Source organism: Erinaceus europaeus, chromosome 6 (assembly GCF_950295315.1).
Source record: "Erinaceus europaeus chromosome 6, mEriEur2.1, whole genome shotgun sequence".
Taxonomy (NCBI): domain Eukaryota; kingdom Metazoa; phylum Chordata; class Mammalia; order Eulipotyphla; family Erinaceidae; genus Erinaceus; species Erinaceus europaeus.
In genome coordinates this window covers 45,296,940-45,324,695 of record NC_080167.1, presented here as the reverse complement: position 1 = coordinate 45,324,695, position 27,756 = coordinate 45,296,940, and the positions used below count along the sequence as shown (strand labels likewise).

The window sequence follows — 27,756 nt, the reverse complement described above, 5'->3', positions numbered from 1 at the left end:
CCGGCATCCCTTTGAGGTCCCTTTATCTGCACCCCCCTCCTTTGGCTTCAGGATGTGCTGGGGGCTGGGCTGTTTGAGCAGCCTGGTACACAGTCTAGCACATAGCAGGGGGGGTAAGTAAATAGCTTTGATGGGGACAGGCGAGACCCAGGCTGGAGCTAGGCCTCTCTAGAGGGGGCCCCAACCCCAGGCGCAGCGCGGGACGTCCCTGTCCACACCCCGGCCCGCGCTTGAGCCATCGGGGCTGTGCGTGCTGTGCCCCCCTTCTCTAGGGGGTGTTGATTCCGGTGGCTGGGCCGACGGGGCGGGCGCACTGGGGCGGGGCAGGGGACGGGGGCCCCGGGGCCCAAGTTCACGCCTCCCTTACATGGGCGGCGGAAGCGATTACTCCCCAGAGCGTCTGGCGGGCTGGGGGCGGGTGGGGGACGGGCTGGCACCCGGGACGCGGGCCGCCCCGCGCCCACCCTTTGATGCACCGCACAGAATGCGTATAAGCGCGGTCGGGGCCCGGGACAGCTCACTGGAGTCGGAGCCATGGCCGCTGCGGACTCCCGGCAGCTCCAGCTCGGGGGGTCCGCAGCCTTCCCAGCCTACGGCTCCCCGCACGCCGTCGCCGCCTTCCCTCCGCCCCCGAGCCCCGCAGGCCAGCTCGTCGCGCCGGCCCCCGGCCCCGAGCGCAGCGCTCCCGCGGACCTGGTGGGCTTCCTGGGGGGCGACTCTGGGCGTGTCGCGCCGCCCCCTGCCGGCCCGCACCAGCACCCGGACCAGCACCCGCACCAGCACCCGGACCAGCACCTGCACCAGCACCCGCACCAGCACCCGGACCGGCACCTGCACCAGCGCCCTCACCAGCACCCGCACCCTCACCCTCACCAGCACCCGCACCGACACCCGGACCAGCACCCGCACCAGCACCCGCACCAGCACCCTCACCCGCGCCCGCACCCGCGCCCACGCCCGCAGCCGCCGGCCGCCCCGTCCATGTCGCAGCGCCGCAAGCGCACGTCGTTTAGCCCCGAGCAACTGCGGCTGCTGGAGCTCGTCTTCCACCGGACCATGTACCCCGACATCCACCTGCGAGAGCGCCTGGCCGCGCTCACCCTGCTCCCAGAGTCCAGGATCCAGGTGAGCGCCCTGTGGGTGACCCTGCTTTCGCCTGGGGTAATCGTGTGGCTTCAGCGATACAGTCCAGGCACGCACTAGTTCTCACTGTTGAGTCTTATTTATTTATTTATTTATTTATTTGTTTGTTTACTGAATAGAGACCACAGTGCTGAAGCTCCTTTCAGTACGGTGGGGGCCAGGCTTGAACCCGTATCTCTCACATGGCAAAGCAGCGCATTATCCAAGAGAGCTTATCCCTCCAGCCCTCACCGTTGAGTCTAGTTAGGGGGCCCAGAGGAAGTCAGCTGGGTTTTGTTTTTACCAGAGCACTACTCAGCTCTGGTTTTTGGTGGTGGTGCAGAGGATTGAACTCAGGCCTGAGTCTCTTTGCATAACCATTATGCTTCTTACCCCCTGTGGCTGGTCCCTTGAAATGAACAGAAAGTAAATCCTCTGGCAGGAAGGTGATATAGCAAGTAACTTCACTTTCCCCCCCTTATTCCGGGAAGAATACACAGACAGTGGGCTTCCTTCAGGTTTGAGGAGGAGGGGAGCTGGGAGAGGGGAAGGGCGGCCCCGGGCTTATCTCCCCCATCCCCAGGGGCTCCTGGGGCCACATTCCTGGCAAGTATTGGGGCTGAAGTTTTACTTTGAAAAGAAGCCTATGGAGTTTCTTGCCTCAGTTTCAACAGGTGTAGCGCCAGGCGTCTCCGTGGTGTTTAGATGGGAGTCGTGGAGCGTGGTGTTAATGCGAAGTTCTCTCGCCCTTTGACCTGTGAGGCTGAAGCACTTCTGTCCAAGGCCAAGTGCAATTTCAAGTCATTTTATCCCTGTGGGAGGGTACACTTGTATTTCTGCATCCCTGGTGGGATACACTTGTCAGTGTCAGGCCCCTAAGAAAGACACTTTCCATGTCTGTGGGGAAATAATAAGTAGAAAAAAATTGATTCATGGGGCAGTTGGAGGCGCACCTGGTTGAGTCGAGCGCACATGTTAAAACGCGCAAGGACTCAGGTTGGAGTCTAGGTCCCCACCTGCAGGGAGAAAGCTTTACAAGTGATGAAGTAGTGCTGGAGGTGTCTCTCTGTCTCTCTCCCTTTCTATCTCCCCCTTCTCCCTCGATTTCTGGCTGCGTTTATCCAATAAGTAAATAAAGATAACAAAACATTTTTTAATTCTTAAAAAAAGAAAAAGAAATGGATTCACCAAGGTGAAGTTCACTGCAGAAAAAAAAATGCTCTGAGCTGATTTTTTATTTAAAATTTTTTAATCTTTATTTATTTATTGGATAGAGACAGCCAGAAATTGAGAGGGAAGGGGATGATAGAAAGGGAGATAGACAGAGAGAGACATCCGAAACCCTGCTTCACCATTCTCAAAGCTTTCCCCTTGCAGGTGGGGACTGGGGGCTTGAACCCAGGTCCTTGAGCACTGTAACATGTACACTCAACCAGGTGCGCCACTATCCAGACCCCTGATTTTCTAGATAGTTTTAATGCCTGCCTTCCTCTTTCCCCCAGCACTGCCAGGTTTATTACTGGGACTTAGTACACTGCAAATCTACTGATCCTGGTGACAATCTCCCCATTTTACTCCCTATCTCTTTCTATCTTATATGATTGGACAGAGACACTGAGAAAGGATGGAGAAGTAGAGAGGGAAAGAGAAAGAAAATAACCTGTAGGGAGTCGGACGATAGCGCAGCAGATTAAGCACAGGTGGCATGGACCCATGTAAGGATCCTGGTTCCAGCCCCCAGCTCCCCAGCTGCAGGGGGAAGTCGCTTCACAGGTGGTGAAGCAGGTCTGCAGGTGTCTTTCTCTCCTCCTGTCTTCCCCTCCTCTCTCCATTTCTCTCTGTCCTATCCAACAATGATGACATCAATAACAACAACAATAAAAACTACAACAATAAGACAAGGGCAACAAAAGGGAATAAATAAATATTAAAAAAAAAAAAAGAGCCTGTAGACCTGCTTCACTGCTTGTGAAGCACCTCCCTACAGGTGGGGAGCAGAAGCTTAAACCCAGGTCAAGGGGGCCAGGCGGTAGCTTAAACCCAGGTCTTTACACATGCTGATGTTTGTGCTCAGCTGGGTGCACCGCCTGCCATCTGGTCCCTCAGTGTCGCCATGTATAAGCATTGGAGCATTTTTTCCCTAACATTCTAAGTATTTCTACTTCTATGACCCAATTTCTTTTTAAATTTATTAATCAGAGTGAGGAAAAGAGAGAACTAGAGCATCACTCAGGTACATGCAATGCCAGGGATCAAACTTTGGACTTCATACTTGAGTCCAATTCTTTATCCGCTGTATCAATTCCCTGGCTGCTTCTGAGGCCCAATTTTGCACTAAGAATTTCCCTATTTAATTTCTCAGTAGAATCAGGCATTATTCCAGTTTTGCAGCTGGAGACTGGGGAGGCAGTGAGAGCCAAGTGTTCTGATAACGGTCATTCCAAATGCACGAGTAGGGAGCAGGGAGGGCTAAAATGTCACTCATTATAAACTAAAGACAGTAGCATAGGGACACCAACCAGGAGCCGTTTTTCTCTTGCAGGTGTGGTTTCAGAACAGACGTGCCAAGTCAAGGCGACAGAGCAGCAAGTCCTGCCACCCTTCAGCCAGCCCAGAGGAGCTCTTTCTCCACCACTCTGCACCCCCTGTACCTCCTGCACCACAGGGAACTGAAGTAGAGCCCTTAAAGCCCCAGCTACCCCTGGAGGAAGTGGGGAACTGCCTGCCCCAGCCCAGCAGGATGGAAGCAGGTATCACTGACCCTAATTACCTAGGTCTGAATTTTGAAACGTATTCTCCCCTCCCGGAAGATATTGGTTCCAAGCTGGACTTTTGGGAGGAGCATATCTTTTCTGCTTTTGGCAACTCTTGAGCCTTCCCATGGGCAATTCAGGACAAGTTCTGAGGAGTCGTGACTGACAGCCAGGGACACATCAGAAAACTCTTGTTGTTGACTTCCGTATTAAGGACACACATCCATGCTAGCCTCATGGTGGAATTTCTAGCCATCTCTCACCTGGGAAGCTCTTGTTTCAAGAGTTGTTAACCTCTCCATCCTCAACTTTTAGAGAATTATTGTTCTTTTCAGAACTCTGTAGTAGCCTCCGATTTGATAGTGTACACAAATCTTGCAGTCACTGTCCCAGACCAGATCACTGACATCCGGTAGACTCCAAGGCAGCTCTGCAGGTCTGAGGGTCACCCTTCCACACTTTATGCCTGTCTCAAAGGGACAAAGTGCTTATCTCCCACTTATAAGATATTTCCTTTGTTCTGAAGTCTGAAATGTTCTCTGATTTTTGTACCTGTTATTTCAATCATTTCAGTGACACCTTTAGCACTTGTTACTGTACTTCTGTGCAGCTCTAGTGGATTATTAAATGTTTTCCACAAATGCTTCGTTGTAGTTTTCACTTCAGCAAACTCTCTTTAACACAGCCCCCCATAGGTCTTTTTAATTTACTACTATTAAGTACAAAATGAGTGTGACCAAGAAAAACGTTCTTTTTCTTTTGGTCATTGCAAGGCTTCACAGCTCCAGGCCAATTTTTTTTTTTTTTTTGGTGGTGGTGGGGAGGTGGAGAGATAGGGTAGTGGGAGGGCAGTCACTATAGCACCAGGAGCTTCCCCTGTGCTGTATGGCACCTGCATCACAATACAGTCCTCCCAGGTAAGGTATCCAGTTCCTGGTTTGAGCCCCCAGCTCCCCATATGCAGGAGGGGGTTGCTTTGCAAGTGGAGAAGAGGCCTGCAGGTGTCTTTCTCTCCCCCTCTCTGTCTTCCCCTCCTCTCTTGATTTCTCTCTGTCCTATCTAACAACAATGACAGCAATAACAACAATAATAACAAAAACAACAGGGGCAACAAAAGGGAAAAAATAGTCTCCAGGAGCAGTGGATTCATAATGCAGGTACTGAGTCCCAACGATAACCCTGGAGGCAAAATAATAATAAGTTAAAAAATAATGATTTATTTTAAAATATTTATTCATTTCCCTTTCTTTTTGCCCTTGTTGTTTTATTGTTGTAGTTATTATTGTTGTTGTTATTGATGTCTTCGTTGTTGGATAGGACAGAGAGAAATGGAGAGAGGAGGGGAAGACAGAGGGGGAGAGAAAGACAGACACCTGTAGACCTGCTTCACTGCTTGTAAAGCGACTCCCCTGCAGGTGGGGAGCCAGGGACTTGAACCAGGATCCTCTCACCAGTCCTTGTGCTTTGCGCCACCTGCGCTTAACTGCTATGCTACTGCCCGTCCTCTCTCCATTTCTCTCTGTCCTATCCAACAATGATGACATCAATAACTACAACAACAAAACAAGGGCAACAAAAGGGAATAAATAAATAAATATTAAAAAAAAAAATTTTTAAAAAGTCGTTCTCGAGGAGTCAGGCGGTAGCGCAATGGGTTAAGCGCATGTGGCGTGAAGCGCAAGGACCAGCATAAGGTTCGAGCCACTGGATCCCCGTCTTCCCCTCCTCCCCATTTCTCTCTGTCCTAACAAGGATGATATTAATAACAACAACAATAACTATAACAATAAAAAACAAGGGCAACATAAGGGAAAATATATATTAAAAAAAATTAAAGTTATTCTCATATGCTGTTCCAGCGTATGCAGTACTGGGACTCAAACCTGGGACCTTCTGTATGCAAGCCCTATACTCTACCACTGAACCATGGTGATATGAATGCTTAGCTGGCTGTGCCACCTCCTGGCCCCAGGCATCGAAGTCTTTTGCAGAACCATATGTCTCCTCAGCACACAAAACATTTTTTTATAGATTCTCAAGGAACAAGTCAATCTGATTTTGGGGACTAAATCTATACAACTGGGTTGGGAGACAGAATAATGTGTTTAATAGTTTCATGCCTGAGGCTTTAGTTTCCTAGGTTCAATTACCAGCACCAACATATGCCAGAGCTGACAAATCCTCTAGTCTAGTCTCTCCCTCCCTTCCCTACTCTGTTTCATTGAAGAGGAAAAAAAAAAAAAGTGGCAGCGGCATTAGATAGCATAATGGTTATGCAGAGACTCTCATGCCTGAGGCTCCAAAGTCCCAAGTTTGATGCCCTGCACCACCATAAACCAGAGCTGCTCAGTGCTCTGGTTAAAAAAATGGTGCACCTGGTTGAGTGCAAGGATCAAGGTTCAAGCCCCCAGCCCCTACTGTAGGGGGAAGCTCTGTAAGTGGTAAAAGAGTGCTGCAGGTTTAATCTCTCCTGTGTAATCTCCCCTCCCTTTAATTTCTCTCTGTTTCTATCCAAAATAAGTATTTAAAAATATACTTAAAAAAAAAAACCTCATTTACACAACACATGATGTGCTTGGGTGTTTGCTTATTCTGCTTTAATAGTTTTCTTAAGAGCTTAAAAAATAGGTGACACAGTGGCAGCTTCATTCATATTAATTTACAGTTTATGAGACATTTGAACAACATCGATTCCTATTGATATTTCCCTAAATGGAAATAAGTTTCAAATAGATTCTTGGGTACAGTTCCTGCTGTGAATACACGATGGCACTGAAAAGACCTAGATAGTATTTATTCTTTAACTTAGAGAAAAATTGAGAGAGAAGATAGAGAGGGAGAGAAAGAGGGACATCCCTCATGAAGGTTTTCCACCTGAAGTGGTTCTTGGGGCTTGAACCCAGGTCTTTGCATTGTAATACGTGCACTTAACCAGGTGTGCCACCACCTGGCCCCTGGATAGTTTAAATATGTGCAAAATGAGGTGTAGCTTAAGTGTGGCAGACCTTAATACAGCAGAAACAACAATAAAACAAGGGCAGCAAAAGGGAATAAGTAAATAAATAAAAATTAAAAAAAACAACAATAGTAACTACAACAATAAAACAAGGGCAGCAAAAGGGAATAAGTAAATAAATAAAAATTAAAAAAACAACAATAGTGACTACAACAATAAAACAAGGGCAGCAAAAGGGAATAAATAAAAATTAAAATTAAAAAAAAGAAATATAGCAGAAAATAAGTAAAAAAAAATCCCTATCGTTATCCAAATCGCTTATTTGGTGTTTTCCAGTGACTCAGAGAAGGAAAAAGGCTATCCTTAAATAACACTGGACAGTACTGTGACTCAAAATGACCTAGTTTTAATCAGTACCATTTCCTATACAATCACACAGCAGTCTATTTTTTAAAATTATTTTAAATATTTTTACTTTTAAACATTTTATTTAAAAATTTAAAAAATTATTTGTATTGCCACCAGGGTTATCACTGGCGCTTGCGCAACTAATCCATTGCTCCTGGCAGACATTGTTTCCTTTTCTTTTTCGTCGTTTTTTTTTTTTTTTTAATTGTTGTGGTTATTATTGTTGTCGTCGTTGTTGGATAGGACAGAGAGAAATGGAGAGAGATGGGGGAAAACAGAAAGGGGAACAGAAAGATAGACACCTGCAGACCTGCTTCACTTGTGAAGTGACTCCCCTGCAGGTGGGGACCTTTTCTTTTTCATTAGATAGGACAGAGAGAAATTGAGAGGGGAGGGGGAGGCAGAGAAGGGTAGAGAGATAAACACCTGCAGACCTGCTTCACTGCTCATAAAGCATACCCCTGCAGATGGAGAGCAGGGGCTTAAATGCAGGGCTTCGTGCACGGTAATGTGTGTGCTCAACCAGGTGTGCTATCACCTGGCCCCAGTTCAATTTTTAATCTGCATTTTTTTTTGGGGGGGGGGAGGGAGGATGGAGAGGGAAAGGAGAGACAGCAAAGTACCACTCTGCCATTCATGGAAACCTCTCACCTCTTGATGTTTGGTGCTGTCCACAGTGTTACCATGGTGCTTAGGACTGGACCCAGGGCCTGTGGCATGGCAAGCCATGTGCTCTACCCACTGACCCACCTCCCAGGCTCTGGGAATTCTAATTCCTTAAAACATTTTAGTGAAAGGAATACTTAACGGGATGAATGTTGATTATTCATTTTCATAGATCAATTTATTTAGAATTACAAATATTAAGAATAAAAGATTTATGCATTTCTTAATTAACATAACAGTTTAGCTAAATAGAAACTCTGCACTAAAGTCCTGCGGTGGCACAATACCAACAAAGAATATGGAAGCGCTTTTTAACTATACAAAAATTTCAAATGGAAAATAATTTTGTCTCAATTTTATTATACATTAACATATAAAAAGTCTCATTTTATGAGACATCTGAAGGAATCAAAGCCACTTCTACAGCTATACCTTAAACTCCGTTTCTGAAAACAATTAAAATTTCACTTTATAATAATCTATAATCAAACAAGAAAATTCCAAATACACCCCCCCTTTTTTACAAGATTAACATTTTAGGCAGGGTTTTCATTTAAAAACCTCAAACAAAACAAAGAAAAAGAGCAAAAACAAAAACAAAAAAATCCCCCCAAAACCCATAACCAAATACAAACCTTTTTTTTCTGCATTTCACAGCACTGGTTATAATATTTTCCCTATAAAATCTTTTTACTCTATAAATTGTGTACTGTTGGATTTTAACCAGTAATCTGGTTCAAAAGTTGTGCAAATTAACAAAAAATATGAAAATATTGTGTTTTCAGTCTTTTTTTTTTTTTTTTTAAATAAATCTCCTAAGAACAGCACTTTCGCCCTGAAGTGATGGGAACAAGACATGCTAAATCCACTTACTGCAGTAATGCTTTTTCCTTTTCTTTTCTGTGCCTTCATTCTTTCAACAGACAAACAATAAAGGTTTCTTTTATAAATTATGATAAATTAAAATATTACTATAAAATGATCTATAAAGCCATGACACATTGCAAGTATGTATCACATATACTTGTAAAGTCCATGTTTCCCATCTATATTCCAGCAGCTTCTTTACAACTAGGGCTTCCCATCTTCCATGATGTTATCCTTTGAAGACTGAGAGGACAATCAACTAAAGGAACTAAGTTGTAATTTTCTAGGTGATATTTCCACATTGCTGTACTTGTGCACAGAAAGCAACGTTCCTTTACATTCTCCGCGGCACTAGTGGTCTGTTAGATGGAACTCATGCATATTAAAATATGGCCAACACAGTCTTCCATAAAATTATTTTATGTACAGCCAGTTTCAGTTTAAAAATACTTGCTAGTAAACTTAAGTGATAAAAAGCAATGCTACTGCAGCTGAATAACAAAAGAAAAATAAATACAATGCTGGTTAGCAATGCTGGTTTAAGAAGCAGTACAGTCTATTAAAATGCCTTATACAGAGATTTAAATTCCCTTGTTTTCCAGCAGTTGGGTTATTTGGTGTTGGAAGCCTAAATGAAAGAAAAGAACTTCTCAAAAACACTGTCCTCTGCAATCTTCTATTCAGTCTCTGTTGGTATTATTTGCTGCAAAGGCGTGTAAATTTCCCATCTGGCTCAGGCCACTTTGAATATGTGCAACATGAATTTCTACGTTATTCTGAAAGCAACTAAAGAAAGAAGAAACACAATTAAAAATTAAAAACATTTTTAAAGGAAGAGCTGAACTTTATTTAGGAAATAGCTGAGATAATGATCTCAGTAACAGAGTAAGTTCACTAGCCATAACTCTTTCAAATGTCAATGAAAAATATTTTTCTCTAAAGCAAAGAAGCAGGGCCAGGCGGTGGCGCACCTGGTTGAGTGCACATATTACAATTTACAAGGTCCCAGGTTTGAGGCCCTGGTCCCCACCTGCAGAGGGAAAACCTCACAAGTGGTGGAGCAGGGCTGCAGGTGTCTCTGTCTCTCTCCCTCTCTATCACCACCTTCCCTCTCAATTTCTGGCTGTCTCTATCCAATAAATAAAGATTAAAAAAAAAAAAAAGAAAGAAAGCTTCATGGTAAGAAAAAAAATTCTTAAAAAAAGTAAAGGAGCAGGGCCAGGTGGTGGCACATCTGGCTAAGTGCACAAGGACACTGGACCTCGCCCGCGGGGGAAAATTTCACAAGTGGTGAAGCAGGGCTGCAGGTATTTCTGTCTCCTTTTCTATCTCCCTACCCTCCCAATTTCTCTGTCTCTATCCGATAATAAGTAATAAATAAAAATATAAAAGACTATAGACTTCTTTGTAAATATGCCTAATTCTTAAAAAAAAAAAAAAACACCTTGTATTGGAAGCCACTATGAGTTTAATATAAAAATGGGTAGTGTGTCCCTACTAAGTAACACAATTTACTGGAGCCACAACTCACCACCAGAAATAACACTACTAAATCTTTCTATTTTCTTTATTTTTAAGATTTATTATTTATTCACTATTGGATAGAGACAGAGAGAAACTGAGGGGCGGGGGGAGATGGACAGAGAAAGAGACCTGCAGCCCTGCTCCACCGCTCGTGAAGCTTTCCCACTGCAGGTGGGGACCAGGGACTTGAACCTGCAACCTTGCACACTGCAATGTGTGCGCTTGCTTAACCAGGTGCGCCACCACCTGCCCCCCCTAAATCTTTCTTTAAAAGAAAAAAAAAAGGCTAGGGTCTATTTAATGAAGTACCTGATATTAGAGGCATCTATTGTACTCTTGATATCATTTAATGAATCTGTAAGTGATTTGAATTCAAAAGAATTCAGGTCGCCTCCTTCTGCAAGACACTAAAGGAAAAAACATTTTAAATTTAATTGGATTATAGTTAAATGTAGACATAAATGCATGGTATGATCTATGAATTATAATTTTTCTAGCAGCAAATTGACAATGTTTAGGAATCAAACTGGGAAATTATTTTCATGGGATATTTACCTTAATTTGTAGTAAAATAGCTGTGAGCCTGGAGATTAAGTCTGTGAGATTTTTATTTTCAACACAGGGCTGCCCTGTTGACGAATTTGCATGCCGAACAATTTCTTGTGCCTCTTCCTCACACCTTCGTCTCATATCTGTTGGCTGGTCTGCTGGCTGGAGTCCTTGGTCTGGAGCAAGCTGAGTATGGACAATTGAAATATAAGATGCACATTCAGAAAGTATGATAGTCTTTGTGTGTTTGTGTCCTGTTTTCAGATATGGACTTTACAAAACAGTATTCTGGAGGCTAGGTGGTGGCGCACCTGGCTGAGCGCACACATAAGAGTGTGCAAGGACCCATGTACAAGCCCAAGTCCAGTGATGGTATGATTTGCTCTCTCTCTTCCATTAATAAATATTATCTCTTTAGAGCTATTGTAATTCAAGCAAACACAACAGAATTGATAGTAACTGAGAACTGTGTTTCTCTTTTCCAATGATGCTGTATGAGGTTCTGCTAAGGGACATTATAAAGATAGTGGTTTAGTGGGATTTTGAAAAATGAGAATAGTATTAGCATTCCAGAGAAAGAGTGGAGGGCACGGCTTCTCAAGGGAAATGAATGCAAATCACCTACCTCATAGCAGTACTGTTGAACTTTATGCAAAACCTTGTTTAGGTCCTTATTTAGCTGTTCGAGCTCTAGGACAATCGTTGCATATCTCCGTTGAAACTCAATGCCGATAGGCATGGAATATGATTTCTGAGGGAAAAAAATTGATAAGGGCATTTTTGAGAAGCAGATTTTAATTATCTAGGAGATCTGACTTATTCAAAACCAAGGATTAGTTATCTTTACTTTTAAATTTTTTATTTGAGAGATAGAGAGCTATGGGGGGGGTAGAGGAGAGATAAAGAGAGACACCTGCAGCACCACTTCACTGCTCAGGAAGCTCTCTCCCAGCAGGTGCGGACCCAAGGCTTGCATGCAGGTACTTGTGCATTATAACATGTTTACGGGGCCAGGCAGTGGTGCACCTGATAAGCATTCACAGTATAGTGTGCAAGGACCCAAGTTCAAGCCCCTGGTCCCCACCTGCAGGAGGAAAGCTTCATGAGTAGAAGTTCTCAATTTCTGTTTCTATCCAATAATATATATATGACATGTTTACTCTACCATCTGTGCCACCACACTGCCCCATGGATAATTTAAACTGTGTATACTCAGCATTATGGTTTGTGTATGATAGTGGTACTGTTGTTATTTAGATTATCTTAAAAAGCATCATGATTTCTGCCAGTTTCTTCATTAAAAAAACATCTTGTGGGGGGGGGTCTGGCGGTGGCATACCTGGTTAAATGCACATATTACAGTGTACAAGGACCTGGGTTCAAATCCCTGGTCCCCACCTGCAGGAGGAAAGCTTCATCAGTGGTGAAGCAGGGTTCCTTCCAGGTGCCTTTCTTTCTTTCTTTTAATATAACTTTACTTATTTTTGGCCTTCAGGGTTTTTTTTAAATTTTTTAAATTTTCCCCTTTGTTGCCCTTGTTGTTTAACATTATTGTGGTGCCTTTCATATATATATATATATATATATATATATATATATATATATATATATATTCCCTTTTGTTGCCCTTGTTGTTTTATTGTTGTAGTTATTATTGTTGTCGTCTGTTGTTACATAAGACCGAGAGAAATGGAGAGAGAAGGGAAAGACAGAGGAGGGAGGAGAGAGAGATAGACACCTGCAGACCTGCTTCACCGCTTGTGAAGCAACTCCCCAGCAGGTGGGGAGCCGGGGCTCGAGCCAGGATCCTTAGGCCGGTCCTTGCGCTTTGTGCCACCTGCGCTTAACCTGCTGGGCTACAGCCTGACTCTGTCCAGGTGTCTTTCTTTCTCTTTCCCTCTCTACCTTCCCCTCCCCTTTCCATTTCTCTCTGTCCGTATCCAATAATAAACAAATAAGTAAACCCTGACACATATAAATATACTAGAATATCGCTATGGTTCTCTTTCTTCTCATTAACAAATCAATCTGGGCTTGCAGAGTAGCTCGCTTGGATAATGCACTGCTTTGCTCTATGTGCACCTCAGGTTTGAGCCTGGTCCCCACAGTTTGAAGGAAGCTTTGGTGCTGTGCTATCTTTCACTTTCTCTGACTCTGTCTCTATCAAAAACAAATAAACAAACATAAAAAAAGAGAGATTATAGAGAAAGTAAACAAATAAAGCAAAATGGTTGAATTCATATACATGTCCCTGGGGAGATAGCATAGAGGTTATGTAAAACAACTTTCATGACTGAGGCTCCAATGTCCCAGGTTCAGTCCCCTGCACCACAGTAAGTCATAGCTGAGCAGTGCTCTGGTAAAATAACTAAGTACATGTTCCTGATATTAGTTTTAATAAGTCTTAAATTTTCAAAGTTGGTAAAAATTGTACATACTCAGTCTGAGAGGTGGCATAGTGGGCAAATTCTCAAGCATGAGGTCCTGAATTCTAGCCCTGGAATTTAAAGTCTCAGAGTGACACTCTAGTTCTCTCTCCCTCTACTCCTTTATCTCATTTATTGATTAGTAAATCATTTTTAAAGATTTTATTTATTTGTTAATGAGAAAGATAAGAGGAAAGGAAGAAACAGACATTACTCTGGTACAAGTGCTGCTAGGGATTGAATTCAGGACTTCATGCTTGAGAAACCAGTGTTTTATCTACTGGGCTACCTCCCGGACCACTTGATTAATAAATCTTTTTTTAAAATTGTATGGTTGAAAAAAAAAAGTATGATGGCAGCACATGTACCAGAGTGATGTCTGGTTCTTTCTCTCTCTCTTCTTATCTTCTTCATGAATAAACAAACAAAATATTTTTTAAAAAATGTATGTACTCATAGTGTGAAAGTTAATTAAGCTTAACTGGGATCAATTCAGCATAGCATAATGGTGAAAAATCGGGTGCTAGAATGAGATTCCGTATATCCAAATCCCCAATTCCTATCACTTATTAGTGTGTGTGTGTGTGTGTGTGTGTGTGTGTGTGTCTCTTTTGTTATCATTGGAGTACCTGGGTTTCACTGCTCTGGATGGCTTTTTCAGATAAAGGCACAGAAAAAGACTACAGCACCAAAGTGACCCCCAGTGCAGTTGTATTTCTATGTGGTACACCTGGGGTCTTGTACCTGGGTCACACACTTGACAAAGCAGGCACCCTCCCAAGTGAGCAATCTTCTTGGCCCCAGATGCATGACCTCAAATGAGGTCTTCAATCCCTCTGTGCCTCAGTTTCCATATCTGCAAAATGGAGGTAAGAATACCCATCTAGTGGTCCGGGAGGTGGCGCAGTGGCTATGGAACTAAACTCTCAAGCATGAGGTCCTGAGTTCAATCCCTGGCAGCACATGTATCAGAGTGATGTCTGGCTCTTTCTCTCTACTCTTCTCTTTCTCATTAATAAATAAATAAGTAAATAATAATAATAAAAAAGAATACCCATCTAGTGGGTGCATGGCAAGGATTAAATAGGTACAAACTTGCCAAAATCTATGAGTTTGTCTTGATATAATTTGCGTTAGTGCAGTCCTAAGGTGGCTGCCTCTGACTAGAGAAGTCAGAGTAACAGAGGCTGTAAATGTGACTCAGAATATGCAGCTCGGAAATAACTGGTTGAGCGCAGGACTTACATGCTTGAGGTGCCAGTTTGATCCCTAATCTAATACTGCATGGAATACTCTGGCTCCTCTCTCTCTTGAAACTATCTCATATGAAAATTTAAAAAGTAATTCTCTTTTAATAAATGATTCAGAATAAAAGAGAAAAAAAAGGAAATACATTGCCAGTTATCTGCTTTCCTGAAAATACTCTGGGGAAAAAAAGAAGAAATGTGTTTGATTGGAGAAGTCTCACTGCAGCATTTGTAGCGTGAGTGGGCTAGTGTGATTTATGGATGTATTGCGAAGAGAAGAAAGGAAGTGGAATTAAAGTCCACTTATACTTGTTGGGAGGAAGCAGCTATTCACTGATGGCAACAACTGTAATAGTTGACATTTACAGAATACCTTCTATGTGGGAGGCAGTATCCAAGCAGGTATTATTTTCATCCATTAATTCTAGTCACCTTGACAGTCAAAGGTGTGAATGATAAGGTTGGGAACAATAAGTTACACTATGTTTCTAGTTTACTTAGCAAGTATTGAGTTTAAAAGAGACAGTCAGTGATCATAAATGAACATTTAAAAAAATTTTTTTCCCCTTCTGTTGCCCTTGTTTTTTATTCTTGTAGTTGTTGTTGTTACTGATGTTGTCGTTAGACAGCACAGAGAGAAATGGAGAGAGAAGGGGAAGACAGAGCGGGGGAGAGAAAGATAGACACCTACAGACCTGCTTCACCACCTGTGAAGCGACTCCTCTGCAGGAGGGGAGCCGAGGGCTCAAACCGGGATTCTTACACCAGTCCTTGCACTTAGCGCCATGTGTGCTTGACCCGCTGCGCTACTGCCTGACTCCTAAATGAGGATTTAAAAAAAATATTTATTTATTCCCTTTTGTTGCCCTTGTTATATTGTTGTAGGTATTACTGTTGTTGTTGTTGATGTCGTCGTCATTGGATAGGGCAGAGAGAAATGAAGACAGGAGGAGAAAACAGAGGGGGAAACAAAGACACCCGCAGGCCTACTTCACCTCTTGTGAAGCAACTCCCCTGAAGGTAGGGAGTTGGAGGCTCAAATTGGGATCTTTTTGCTAGTCCTTGCGCTTCGCGCCTAGTGTACTTAACCCGCTACGCTACCGTCCGACTCCCCAAATGAGGATTTTTAACTAACATTTATTCCAAAATTTTCTCCCTATATATATATATATATATATATATATATATATATATATATATATATATATATATATATATATACTTTAAAAATTTTTTTCCCTCTAGTCACTGGGGCTCAGTGCTGGCACTATGAATCCACTGCTTCTAGCAGCCTTTCTTTTCTTTTTTTTTTTTTGATAGGGTAGAAAGAAATCAAGAGGTGAGGGGAGACAGGGATAGAGGAAGATAGATACTTCACCACTCTTGAAGTGTCCCTCCTGGAGGTGGGGAGAGGGGGCTCGAACCTAGGTCCTTGCATGTAGGTTTGGTCATAGTACTATGTGCGCTTAACTGGGTGTGCCAACACCTGGCCCCCCATACATTTTTTAAAATAATATATTTTTAAAATTTATTTATGAGAAAGATAGGAGAGAAAGAACCAGACATCACTCTGGTACATGTGTTGCCGGGGATCGAACTTGGGACCTCGTGGTTGAGAATTCAATACTTTATCCACTTCCCAGACCACTAAATAATTTTTTTAATTATCTTTATTTATTGGATAGAGACAGTCAGAAATCGAGGGGGAAGGAGGGGAGACAGAGAGGAAGAGAGACACTTGTAGCACTGCTTCACCACTTGCAAAGCTTTTCCCCTGCAGGTGGGGATCAGAGGCTTGAACTTGGGTCCTTGTGCATTGTAACATGTGCATTCAACTGGGCACTTGGCCCCAATAATTTTATCCCCCAGAGCACTGCTTAGCTCTAGCTTATGGTAGTGCAGGGGATTGAACCTGGGACTTTGGAGCCTCATGCAGGAGAGTCTCTTTGCATAACCACTATGCTATCTATTCCTGCCCCTTAAAAAATACACACATTTAAAAATTTTTATTTATTTATTTTGAAGTTTTTTTATATTTATTTATTCCCTTTTGTTGCCCTTGTTGTTTTATTGTAGTTATTGTTGTTATTGATGTCGTCCTTGTTTGATAGGACAGAGAGAAATCGAGAGGAGGGAAGACAGAGAAGGGGAGAGAAAGATAGACACCTGCAGACCTGCGTCACCACCTGTGAAGTGACTCCCCTGCAGGTGGGGAGCAGGGGGCTTGAGCCAGGATCCTTATGCCAGTCGTTGTGCTTCGCACCATGTGCACTTAACCCGCTGCACTACCACCCAACTCCTTTTACTTATTTATTAATGAGAAAGATATGAAGAGAAAGAGCCAGATATCCAGGTATCACTATGGCATATGTGCTGCCAGTAATTGAACTTGGGACCTCATGCTTGAGAGTCCAATGCTTTATCCACTGTGCCACCTTCTATACCACCATAAAATATTTTTAAATCCTTCAGTATAGAAGACCCCAGTACTTAAAAATTAAAGAGAAAAAAATCCTTACCAATTTTTCTGCTTCTGTATTCATTTCCCTTAATTTCTTGATATGCTCCTTTTTAATCATCAGAATTTTTGATAATTTAGTCTACAGATAAGAAGAGAGGTTCTGGGATAAGTAGAGGTACTTACATAAACTAGACATCAAATTTCCAATTTTTTTCATTGTAATTTTAGCTGAAGATTTCAATATTTCAGTGTAAATATAGTATAAGAATTTTATTTTATACATCTGATGGGCTGATAGAAAAATATTTAAAAATACATTGTGGTTAGGACTTTCCAAAAAGAATTAATGGAAGACAATTTGTGTTCCAATGAAAAAGAATACCTGGGATGCACCTATGCTGATCACAGTGCATATGCAATAACATACAGCCAAGAGCCCGATGGCAGATAAACGGATAGAGAAGACATGTCCCATATGCACAATGGAATATACTGAGTACAACTCAGTGAACACAACTGTGAAAAGATGAGATCAAGTCTTTTGTTACAACAGGGATTACCCTGGAAAGGATTGTGTTAAGTTAAATAAATCAGGAGAGAAAAACATATGAGATGCTCTTACTCAAGGTGTGATTTAAAAAGCAAAACAGGGAAAAGCAGGGGAAGCAATATTATTTTCAGACCCTTGGTCTATTCAGCAGGTCCGAAAAAACTAAAGGTGATGACAGAAAGGGCTAAACAGGGTTCCCCACAGTGGGGAGACATGCTACTTGGGTATTGGGTGAGGTGAGCTGGCATGTACTTTGGGGAGATGTGAAACTGTACCCCTGAGGTATCAACAGTCTTAGGAAACAACATTTCCTCAATAAAAATAGATTTTAAAAACAAATGCAATGTATTGAAGTACAAACACATTAAAAATCCATGAGTTCATTTTGACACTTAGAAATAATTACTAGGGAATGTCAGTAACCAAAATTATTATTTTGTAAGTTAGAAAACAAAGAATCAAATGTTTATCTTATGCTTCTTTTATAAATGGTGGCACTAGGTGACGAGGCAGTATGAGGAAATTTTTCTCTTCCGAGATCAGACGAGATCTGGTGTGTTCATCAGGGTGGTATGGCCATAGACAGAAATTTTTTTCTCTATGGAATGGTTTCAGCTTAAACAGAAATTACTACCTGGAAGCAACCCAGGTGTCCAACAACAGATGAGTGGCTGAGCAAGTTGTGGTATATATACACAATGGAATACTACTCAGCTAGAAAAAATGGTGACTTCACCATTTTCAGCCAATCTTGGATGGACCTTGAAAAATCCATGTTAAATGAAATAAGTCAGAAATAGAAGGATGAATATGGGATGATCTCACTCTCAGGCAGAAGTTGAAAAACAAGATCAGAAAAGAAAACCCAAGTAGAACCTGAACTGGAATTGGCATATTGCACCAAAGTAAAAGACTCTAGGGTAGGTGGGTTGGGAGAATACAGATCCAAGAAGGATGACAGAGGACCTAGTAGGGGTTGTATTGTTATATGGAAAACTGGGAAATGTTATGCATGTACAAACTATTGTATTTACCGTTGAATGTAAAACATTAATTCCCCAATAAACAAATTAAAAAAAAAGAAATTATTTTTATTTCTTAAATAGTTTAAAATAATGAAAGTAGTAGGGCCAGGTAATGACACACTTGCTAGAGTGCAGACATTACTGTGTGCAAGGACCTGGGTTCAAGTTCCCAATTTCCACCGAAAGGGGAGGAAGCTTCATGAAACATGGAGCATAGGGGTGGGTCTCTCCTCTGTCTCCAGCTCTCATTTTCTGATTTAAAAAAAAAAAAAAAAAAAAAAGCAAGGATGGGGGTACCACCAGCAGTGGTGGAGTGATCATGCAGGTACCAAGCACCATAGGTGATAACAGTGGCAGCAAAGAACAAATCCTACATGAACAGTAATGAAAGCAGTGTCTTTACTAGTCAACACAAATAGATTTTTTTGACAAGGATCCAGGTTGAAGCCCCTGGTCCCTCCCTGTAGGCGGAAAGCTTTGAGTGGTGAAGCAGGGCTGCAGATGTCTCTCTCCCTTCCTCAGTTATCTCCCATTCCCTCAATTTCCGGCTGTCTTTGTCCAATAAAAAATAAAAACAAACAGATTTTTTATAGAAAATGTTGTTTTTATTTATTTATTTATTTTAAAGTATTTTATTTTTGAGAGAGAGATGTAGAGATGTAGAGAGAAACACCAGAGCACTGCTCAGCTCTAGCTTATGGTGGTATGGGGGGACTGAACCTGAGACTCTGGAGCCTGAGGCATGAGAGTCTGTTTGCATAACCATTGTGTTATCTCCCCCATCCACAAATAGATTTTTTAACATAAATATTTATTTATTTATTCCCTTTTGTTGCCCTTGTTTTATTGTTGTAGTTAGTATTACTGTTGTTGTCGTTGTTGGATAGGACAGAGAGAAATGGAGATGGGGAAAGACAGAGAGGGGGAGAGAAAGATAGACACCTGCAGACCTGCTTCATTGCTTGTGAAGTGACTCCCCTGCAGGTGGGGAGCCGGGATCCTTATGCCGGTCCTTGTGCTTTGTGCCACCTGCGCTTAACCCGCTGCACTACAGCCCGACTCCCCACAAATAGATTCTTAAAAAAAAAAAATTAAGGGAGTTGGGCTGTAGTGCAGTGGGTTAAGCGCAGGTGGCGCAAAGCACAAGGACCGGCATAAGGATCCCGGTTCGAGCCCTGGCTCCCCACCTGCATGGGAGTCACTTCACAGGTGGTGAAGCAGGTCTGCAGGTGTCTATCTTTCTCTCCTCCTCTCTGTCTTCCCCTCCACTCTCCATTTCTCTCTGTCCTATCCAACAACGACAACAACAATAATAACTACAACAATAAAAAAAAACAACAAGGGGAACAAAGGGAATAAATAAAAATATTAAAAAAAAAAGAAAATTAAACATCTAAGTATCCATAAAAATAGTAGTACTTTGGAAAAAGTATAGCAGTATTTAACTTCTGGCTCCCTCTGCTGGTAATTTCTCATTTCCATCAAACTCATTTATATAAATGATTTATTAGTTTTATTTTTACTCCCACTGTTGAAAAGGATGAAAACAAAGCCAAATAAAACCTGGGCCAGGGAGGTGACTGTGGGGAAGTAGCACCTGCCTCCCATGTGTGATCCACTAAAATGGGCAGCACTCCTCGGATGGTGAATGGTGATTTGGTGTTTCTCCTACCTCTGCTCATAAAAATGCAAAATAAAAAACTGCCAGGGGCAGGTGGGCGGTTGATGGCGCACCTGGTTGAGTGCAAAAAAATTTTTTTTAACTATTTATTTATTTATCTATCCCCTTTTGTTGCCTTTGTTGCTTTATTACTGTAGTTACTATTGATGTCATTGTTGCTGGATAGGACAGAGAGAAATGGAGAGAAAAGAAGAAGACAGAGATGGGGAGAGAAAGAGAGACACCAGCTTCACCGCCTATGAAGTGACTCTTCTGCAGATGGGGAGCTAGGGGCTCGAACTGGGATCCTTACTCCAGTCCTTGTGCTTTGCGCCATGTGCACTTAACCTGTTGCAACACCACTTGACTCCCTGAGTTCACATTTTAGAATGCACAAGGACCTGGGTTTAAGCTCCTAGTCCCCACCTGTAGGGGGAAAGCTTTACATGTGAAGAAGCAGTGCTGCAGGTGTCTCTCTATTTCCCCTTCCTCTCAATTTCTTGCTGTCTCTGCCAAATAAGTAAAAGATAATAAAAATATATATTAAATAAGGAAAATAAAAAATATTTGGAAAAAAAAAGAAAAAAATTGCCAGGGTGTATTATATATACCAAAGTAAAAGACTGGGGTTGGGGGAGGGTTCAGGTTCTGGAACATGACAGTGAAGGTGGATCTAGAGGGAGTTGAATTGTTATGTGGAAAACTGAGAAATGTTACACATGTACAAACTACTGTATTTTACTGTTGACTGTAAACCATTAATTCCCCCCCCAAAAAAAAAAATTGCTGGGTGGGGTTAGGGTAAGGGCTCAGTAGTGGCATGTGTGCATGAAATCCCGGGCTTGCTTTAGCAGCACTACAAGAGCAAACAAATGTCCTATTTGTGAAAAGGATAAGCCTTAGGTCTCTTCATATTTTTAACATTTCATATAAAAATAGGACATCTACCTCTGGAAGTGAGAAGGCATGAGAAATTCAACAAGGATAATACCTATGACTTGAGAAAAAAAAAAAGGGTGGGAGTAAATAGGATAATGGTTATGCAAAGAGACTCCAAAGTCCCAGGTTTAACTCTCCACACCACCACAAGCCAGAGCTGAGCAGTGCTCTGGTATGTTTAAAAAAAAGACTTTTCCTCCACATCAATTGCAAAAGTCAACTTTGTGAACATTTTAATGGATTATGTCCTAAACATTTTTTTAATTTATAAAGAGCCTATCTATCCTAAGTCAAAGTGAATCTTTTCAAAAAAGGATAAGAAAGGACTGATGGTACGTGCCGCAGTGCATGAGGACCCAGGTTAAAGGTCCCAGTCCTCATTTGCAAGTGGGGAGTTTATTGAATGGCGAAGCAGTGCTGCAGGTTTCTTTCTTTCTCCCCCTCAACCCCAATATGGTGCCTAGGGGCTGGAACCCAGGTCCTCTTACATGGTAAAGTGTACACTCTACCAGATGTTCCATTGTATTCTTAAGAACCAAGTAGATCCGGCGGGGGTAGATAGCATAATGGTTATGCAAAGAGACTCTCATGCCTGAAGTCCCAAGTTCAATCTCCCACACTATCATAAAGCCAGAGCTGTGCAGTGCTCTGGTATTTCTCTCTGTGTCTTTCTCTCTCTGCATCTCTCTCAAAAATAAAATAAAATACTTTAAAAAAAAAAAAAGAATGGGAGTTGGGCGGTAGTGCAGCAGGTTAAGCGCACGTGGTGCAAAGCGCAAGGACCGGAGTAAGGATCCTGGTTCGAGCCCTGGTTCCCCACCTGCAGGTGAGTTGCTTCACAGGTGGTGAAGCAGGTCTGCAGGTGTCTATCTTTTTCTCCCCCATCTATCTTCCCCTCCTCTCTCCATTTCTCTTTGTCCTAACAACGACAACATCAACAATAACAACAATAACTACAACAGTAAAATAACAACAAGGGCAACAAAAGGGAAAATAAATATAAAAAAATTAAAAAAAAAGAATCAAGTAGCTCAAGAAAATTGTCCTCTATAATAGTTCTATAGTTGCTTCAATCTAGGCTTAGATTTCTTAACTATCTAAGCAATAATAAGTACTTAGCAAGAGAACATCTGTTTCTACTTTTAGAAAAGAAATCAGATTCTTGGGAGCCGGGCACTGCACAGTGGATTAAGTGTACGGGGCGCAAAGCGCAAGGACTGGCCTAAGGATCCGGGTTCGAGCCCTCAGCCCCTCACCTGCAGGGAAGTTGCTTCACAGGTGGTGAAGCAAGTCTACAGGTGTCTATTCTTTCTCTCCCCGTTTTCCCCTTCTCTCTCCATTTCTCTCTATCCTATCTAACAATGATGACATCAATAACAACAATAATAACTACAACAACAATGAAAAACAAGGGCAACAAAAGGGAAAATAAATAAATATAAAAGAATTAAACAAAAGACATCAGATTCTTCTGAGACACAAACCTAGTCAATATCTCATAATTGATGGGTTATAGTGGGTTGACTGATGATGGTACAATACAGTCAGATGACTAAGAAAAATCCTTCATATTCATGTAGATTCTTTATAAAAATCATTTATTAGAGAAAGAGAGAAATCGAGAGGGGAGTGGGAAAGAGAGAGAAAGAAGGAGTGAAGGAGAGAGACAACTGCAGACCTATTCAATGTCTTGACAAGCTTTCCCCCCTGCAGGTGGAAACTGGGTCTTGAACCCAGGTACTAGTGCACAACTCAGCCAGGTGCACCACCACCCAGCCCCCCTTATGTACCTTCTTAACAAGCAACCCATTCAGCTCCAGTAAGACTTGCTAGTCTTAGAATCCCTAGCATAGCAAAGATGCATCAAGTTCAAGGAAATACAGTGTTTTTTTTACTGTTAAAACCCACCCATCCTCCCTTCCTCTTTATGTTGTTGTCACCAGGGCTTCACCACTCTAAGTGAATTTTTTTCAGACAAAGACAGAGGGAAAGAAAGCACAGCACTGAAGCTTCCTATAGTGTGGTGAAGGTATGACTTGAACCTGGGTCACATACATGTCAAAGCACTTTCTTTGAGCTATCTTGCCAGTCCCAAACTTTTATTTTCAAGCTTTGTTATAAATGAAAAGTTCTTAGGAACAACACAATAATTTTAAAAAGTTAAGAAAAAAAAAAAAGGCTTTAAAAAGCTTTCAACTTTAATTACAAAAAAGACATTGAGTTCTTTAAATAAACAACCCTAATAGTCAAAGTCAATTCTTACCACTTGGATAAGGAATTCTACTGGAAAACCACCTAATGTTTCAGTTTCAGAACTAGGAATTTTACTTCTCCAAGGTGACTGTCCTAATAAAGGATCGTTATCCTGTGGGAATAAAAAGGTGCCATTTAACCACTGCTTATTCAATAGGAACTATTTTTTCTAACGAAAATATTTCATTACAATTAATATAATAAAATTCTATAAAAAAAGGAAAGTATATCCAAAGTTGAAACAACTATTTACTTACTTTGAACATCAAAGAACTCAAAATAATGAGTTTCTTTTGAAGTTGCTACATTAGGTGTGTATTTTATAAGGACATAGCTCATATGCGTAATCATCTAAATTGCTGATGAGATCTTTAAAAAATTACTTACCTGGGCCAGGCAGTAGTGCAGTGGGTTAAGCGCACATGGTACGAAGTGCAAGATCCTGTGTAAGGATCCCAGTTACAGCCCCGGACTCCCCATCTGCAGGGGAGGGTCGCTTCACAAAAGGTGAAGCAGGTCTGCAGATATCTATCTTTCTCTCCCCTTCTCTTGTCTTCCCCTCCTCTCTCAATTACTCATTGTCCTATCCAACAATAACAACAACAATAATAACAAAGATGGGCAACTAAAGAGAAAAAATAGCCTCAAGGAGCAGTGGATTTGTAGTGAAAGCACCAAGCCCCAGTAATAACTCTGGAGACCAAAACAAAAACAAAAACAACTTACTGTAATTGGTGACTGCAGAGGAGTGGTATAATGTAACCGTGGTGGAGTCATAAAAAATCGAGAAGGCCGCTGTTTTTGTCCAAAGGCAGCAATTGGCATTGTCTCATGAGGCTCATTACTCTGAGGGGAAAGAGAGTAATCCACAGGGCTTGAAGAACTTTTCCAAACATTTTATCTTTAGAAACATTACATTTCACATTGATACAAACTAGCTCATATGCTATAGCTTATCAGAGAATATGTCTTCCTGTACAGATCAAATGGTTAGAACTTTAGTCAGAGTATAAAAAATTACTTGGTTAACAAAGGATGAACTCACAAAACAGAAGAATTAAGAAAAAAAAACTTAGTACAACTAAAGAATTAAAACAGAGGATCAGTGATTAATATCTAAATATTCTAAGGTTACATTCGGTTGTCTGTATAGTATAGACCTATTGTTATTAAAATTTAACTATTGTGTGATGAGGGAGAAATATTTCAGTGATACTGGGGCCAGGTGGTGCACCTGGTAAAGCACACATTACCATGTGTAAGGACCTGGGTTTGAGCCTCCACTCCCCACCTGTATGGGGGCGCTTCACAGGTGGTGAAGCAGGTCTACAGGTGTCTATTTCTCTCTCTCCTATCAAGTATAATAGAAAGAAAGAGGTGAGTTAAGGTTGGTATATTTATACTGTAGTTCCATGGAATGGTACTTTGGTCTCTCTCTAAATATACAGAATAAAAATTGAGGGAGTCGGGCGGTAGCGTAGCACAGGTGGTGCAAAGTGCAAAGACCTGCAGAAGGATCCTGGTTTGAGGCCCCGGCTCCCCACCTGCAGGGGAGTTGCTTCACAGGCAGTGAAGCAGGTCTGCAGATGTCTATCTCTCTCCCCCTCTCTGTCTTTCCCTTCTCTCTCCATTTCTCTCTGTCCTATCCAACAACGATGACATCAATAACAACAATAACTACAACAATAATAAACCAAGGGCAACAAAAGGGAAAATAAATAATTTTTAAAAAATATATGGAGGAGAGAAAGAAGAGAGTCTTCTGCACAACATCAATGACAACAACAATAATAACTACAACAACAATAAAAAAACAAGGGCAACAAAAGGGAAAATAAATAAATATAAAAAAAAAATTTTTAATTTGACTGGAGAGAGCATAATGGTTATACAAAATTGAATTGTTATATGGAAAACTGAGAAATGTTACATATATACAAACTATATTTTACTGTTGACTGTAAACCATTAATCCTCCAATAAAGAAATTTTTTTAAAAAATGGTTACATAAAATGACTTTTATGCCTGAGGTGCCAAAGATCCTAGGTTCAACTCCCCAGATTACCATAAATCAGAGCTGAGCAGTACTCTGGTAAAGAAAATAAAATAAGTAAAAAAAGCTAAAGTGACCTCTTAGTGGCATCATGAATGTAGGATACCCTGAGTTCATTAACTGACAATGATATTTTAAAAATTCAAGAAAACTATACTTAACAACAACAACAAAAAAGGGCTTCTTTTTTCATGAAATATACAGAGAGGGGAGCCCAGAGGCACACTCTGGCATATTCGGTGCAGAGAATGGAATTCGAGACTTCATGTTTGCATGTGCAAACCTCTAACACTGTACCACCTCCCAGGCCACAAGGGAACGATAACAGAACAGCTGACATGAAAATGCTGTGTACCTTAATCCCAGAGATTATTTAGTCAAGAGTGACCAGATTTATCACACTCAAATGCTATAATATATAGTACAGGGATGGTAGTTTCTGGAAAATGGGGGCAGCTCCTTCAGTGTGAATCTCCTCTCAGTTTAGTAGGCAAAGCTTAGAATTCCTAAAGATTTCTCTCTCCATGACCCTGAATTTTGATTGCTTCTCTCTCCTTACTTTTTGTCACCAGAGCTATCACTAGTGCTCTGTCAGCATTATGACTCAGCCACTCCTGATAACCATGCTATTTTTTTTGCCTCCAGGGTTATTGCCAGGGCTCAGTGCTGCACTTCGAATACACTGCTCCTGAAGGCTATTTTTTCCCTTTTTTTTTTTATTGGATAGGACAGAGAGAGATTGAGAGACATAGGGAGAGAGAGAAAAAAAATAGATACCCGTAGACTTGCTTCACCACTTGTGAAGCGACCCCTCTGCAGGTGGGGAGCTAGGAGCTCAAACTGGGATCCTTGTGGGTCCTTGTGCTTCATACAATGTGCACTTAACCCAGTGCGCCACTGCCTGCCCCCGCTATTTTTTTCCCTCACTTTCTATTTGACAGAAGGTTGGGGACAGAGAGAACTTATGGAGAGGAAGAAAGATTGAAGAGACATGTGCAGTACTATCCCACTCCTCGTGAGGCTTCCTTGTGTGCAGGAGGGGGGACCAGAAGCTTGAAGCCAGGTCTTAGCACCTGGTAATGTGTGCTCCATCAGGTAATGTGTCCCAGCACCCAGCCCACATAATCTTGACTCTATTATGAGATACATTCTCTAATGAAACTCTACATAGCATATTTACTAGGCATAAGACACAAACATATTAAGAAATATTACTTACAAGAACTTCATAGTCAGGGATGGTATGTGTTCCAAGCCCTGTCCTGTCAAAAGTTACTCTATAGGTAGCGTTAAGAGTGTCCACAGCATCTATTTGCCCAGTGAACAGACCATCATGAACACCACGTAATCGTGCTATGAAACAGAAAGGCATCATGTTTGAGAGACACAACGAAATGTCAGATACAAAACTGATCCAACCATGTGATTTAAAAATTAGAATGTAAGCGTTATTAGCTATCATAGTATCCAAAGAAGCACGCACTTAACTTTTAATGAAATAATAACAAAAAGCACAACTGTAAGTGGTCATTCCTAAAATAGATATGAATGAAATCATACCCTTCAAACTAAGGAGTATTTTGAAATCATTGTTTTATAGCCCAAATTGAAAAAAAAAAAGATAAACAAAAGAATTCTGGGTATGATACCAATAAAAGAAATACCAGGAGCAGTTCAAACACATACACCTGGATGTTGTGCAGGAAAAAGAAAAGAACACACTAGGCAGAAAGACTTGCCACAAGGCTGGCCCCTGGGGACTTGAGCTGTGAGAGCATCTCACTGTCTTCTTGCCAATAAATATGGGTTGCCTTGACTGTTCACTGGTTTATGCTGTACACTTGCTTTCCTTCTAGGATTCTGTAATTCCAGTATGTGCTAGGTGCCTATGAGACTGGCTCTCAATAATTATCTTGGCCTTTAGAGGTTCTAGGTTCTATCCCTTGCACCACCAAATGCCAGAGCTGAGCAGAGATATGGTAAAAAACAAACGCAGCCCTCTCCCCCAACAACACAAAACAAAAACACAACAAAATACCAACTATTCAGAGAAATGAATATAAGAAGGCTACGGGGTAGCATCAAGAGAAACAACCAACATTCACACCATATGGGTACAAGAAGAAGAGAGAGACACAGACTTCTTATACAAAGAAATTTAAAAAAATATTTATTTATTCCCTTTTATTGCCCTTGTTGTAGTTATTATTGTTGTCGCCATTGTTGGATAGGACATAGAGAAATGGAGGAAGGGAAGACAGAGAGGGGGAGAGAAAGACAGACACTTGAAGACCTG

The 27,756-nt window shown here is 41.6% G+C and overlaps 2 protein-coding genes across 4 annotated transcripts in view; one reads left to right on the top strand and one right to left on the bottom strand.

Annotated features, from left to right (window-relative positions):
• The first annotated feature begins 520 nt into the window (after positions 1–520).
• Positions 521–4,455, top strand: MIXL1 (Mix paired-like homeobox). Its single transcript, XM_007534779.2, has 2 exons — positions 521–1,125; positions 3,665–4,455. Exons 1-2 carry the CDS (start codon positions 535–537, stop codon positions 3,992–3,994), a joined length of 921 nt encoding a protein of 306 aa, XP_007534841.1. The 5' UTR covers positions 521–534; the 3' UTR covers positions 3,995–4,455.
• A 3,602-nt stretch (positions 4,456–8,057) lies between these two features.
• LIN9 (lin-9 DREAM MuvB core complex component) overlaps positions 8,058–27,756 on the bottom strand; it is a 76,712-nt gene continuing 57,013 nt past the window's right edge. For 2 of the 3 annotated variants that reach the window (XM_060192114.1, XM_060192115.1), the window contains 8 exons: positions 26,680–26,813; positions 24,133–24,252; positions 23,417–23,518; positions 17,038–17,118; positions 11,471–11,596; positions 10,852–11,031; positions 10,606–10,703; positions 8,058–9,558 (listed from right to left, as the gene is read on the bottom strand). In XM_060192114.1, coding sequence (XP_060048097.1) covers positions 9,453–9,558; positions 10,606–10,703; positions 10,852–11,031; positions 11,471–11,596; positions 17,038–17,118; positions 23,417–23,518; positions 24,133–24,252; positions 26,680–26,813 — 947 coding nt within the window. In that variant the 3' untranslated portion in view covers positions 8,058–9,452. The remainder of the gene's footprint in view (positions 9,559–10,605; positions 10,704–10,851; positions 11,032–11,470; positions 11,597–17,037; positions 17,119–23,416; positions 23,519–24,132; positions 24,253–26,679; positions 26,814–27,756) is intronic. The other variant, XM_060192116.1, reaches the window with a different exon arrangement.

Bases quoted from the DNA above. Each gene is read 5' to 3' on its own strand.
- MIXL1 (XM_007534779.2), top strand. From the start codon at position 535: ATGGCCGCTGCGGACTCCCGGCAGCTCCAGCTCGGGGGGTCCGCAGCC. The intron at 1,126-3,664 runs GTGAGCGCCCTG...TTTCTCTTGCAG, and splicing joins TCCCAGAGTCCAGGATCCAG to GTGTGGTTTCAGAACAGACG.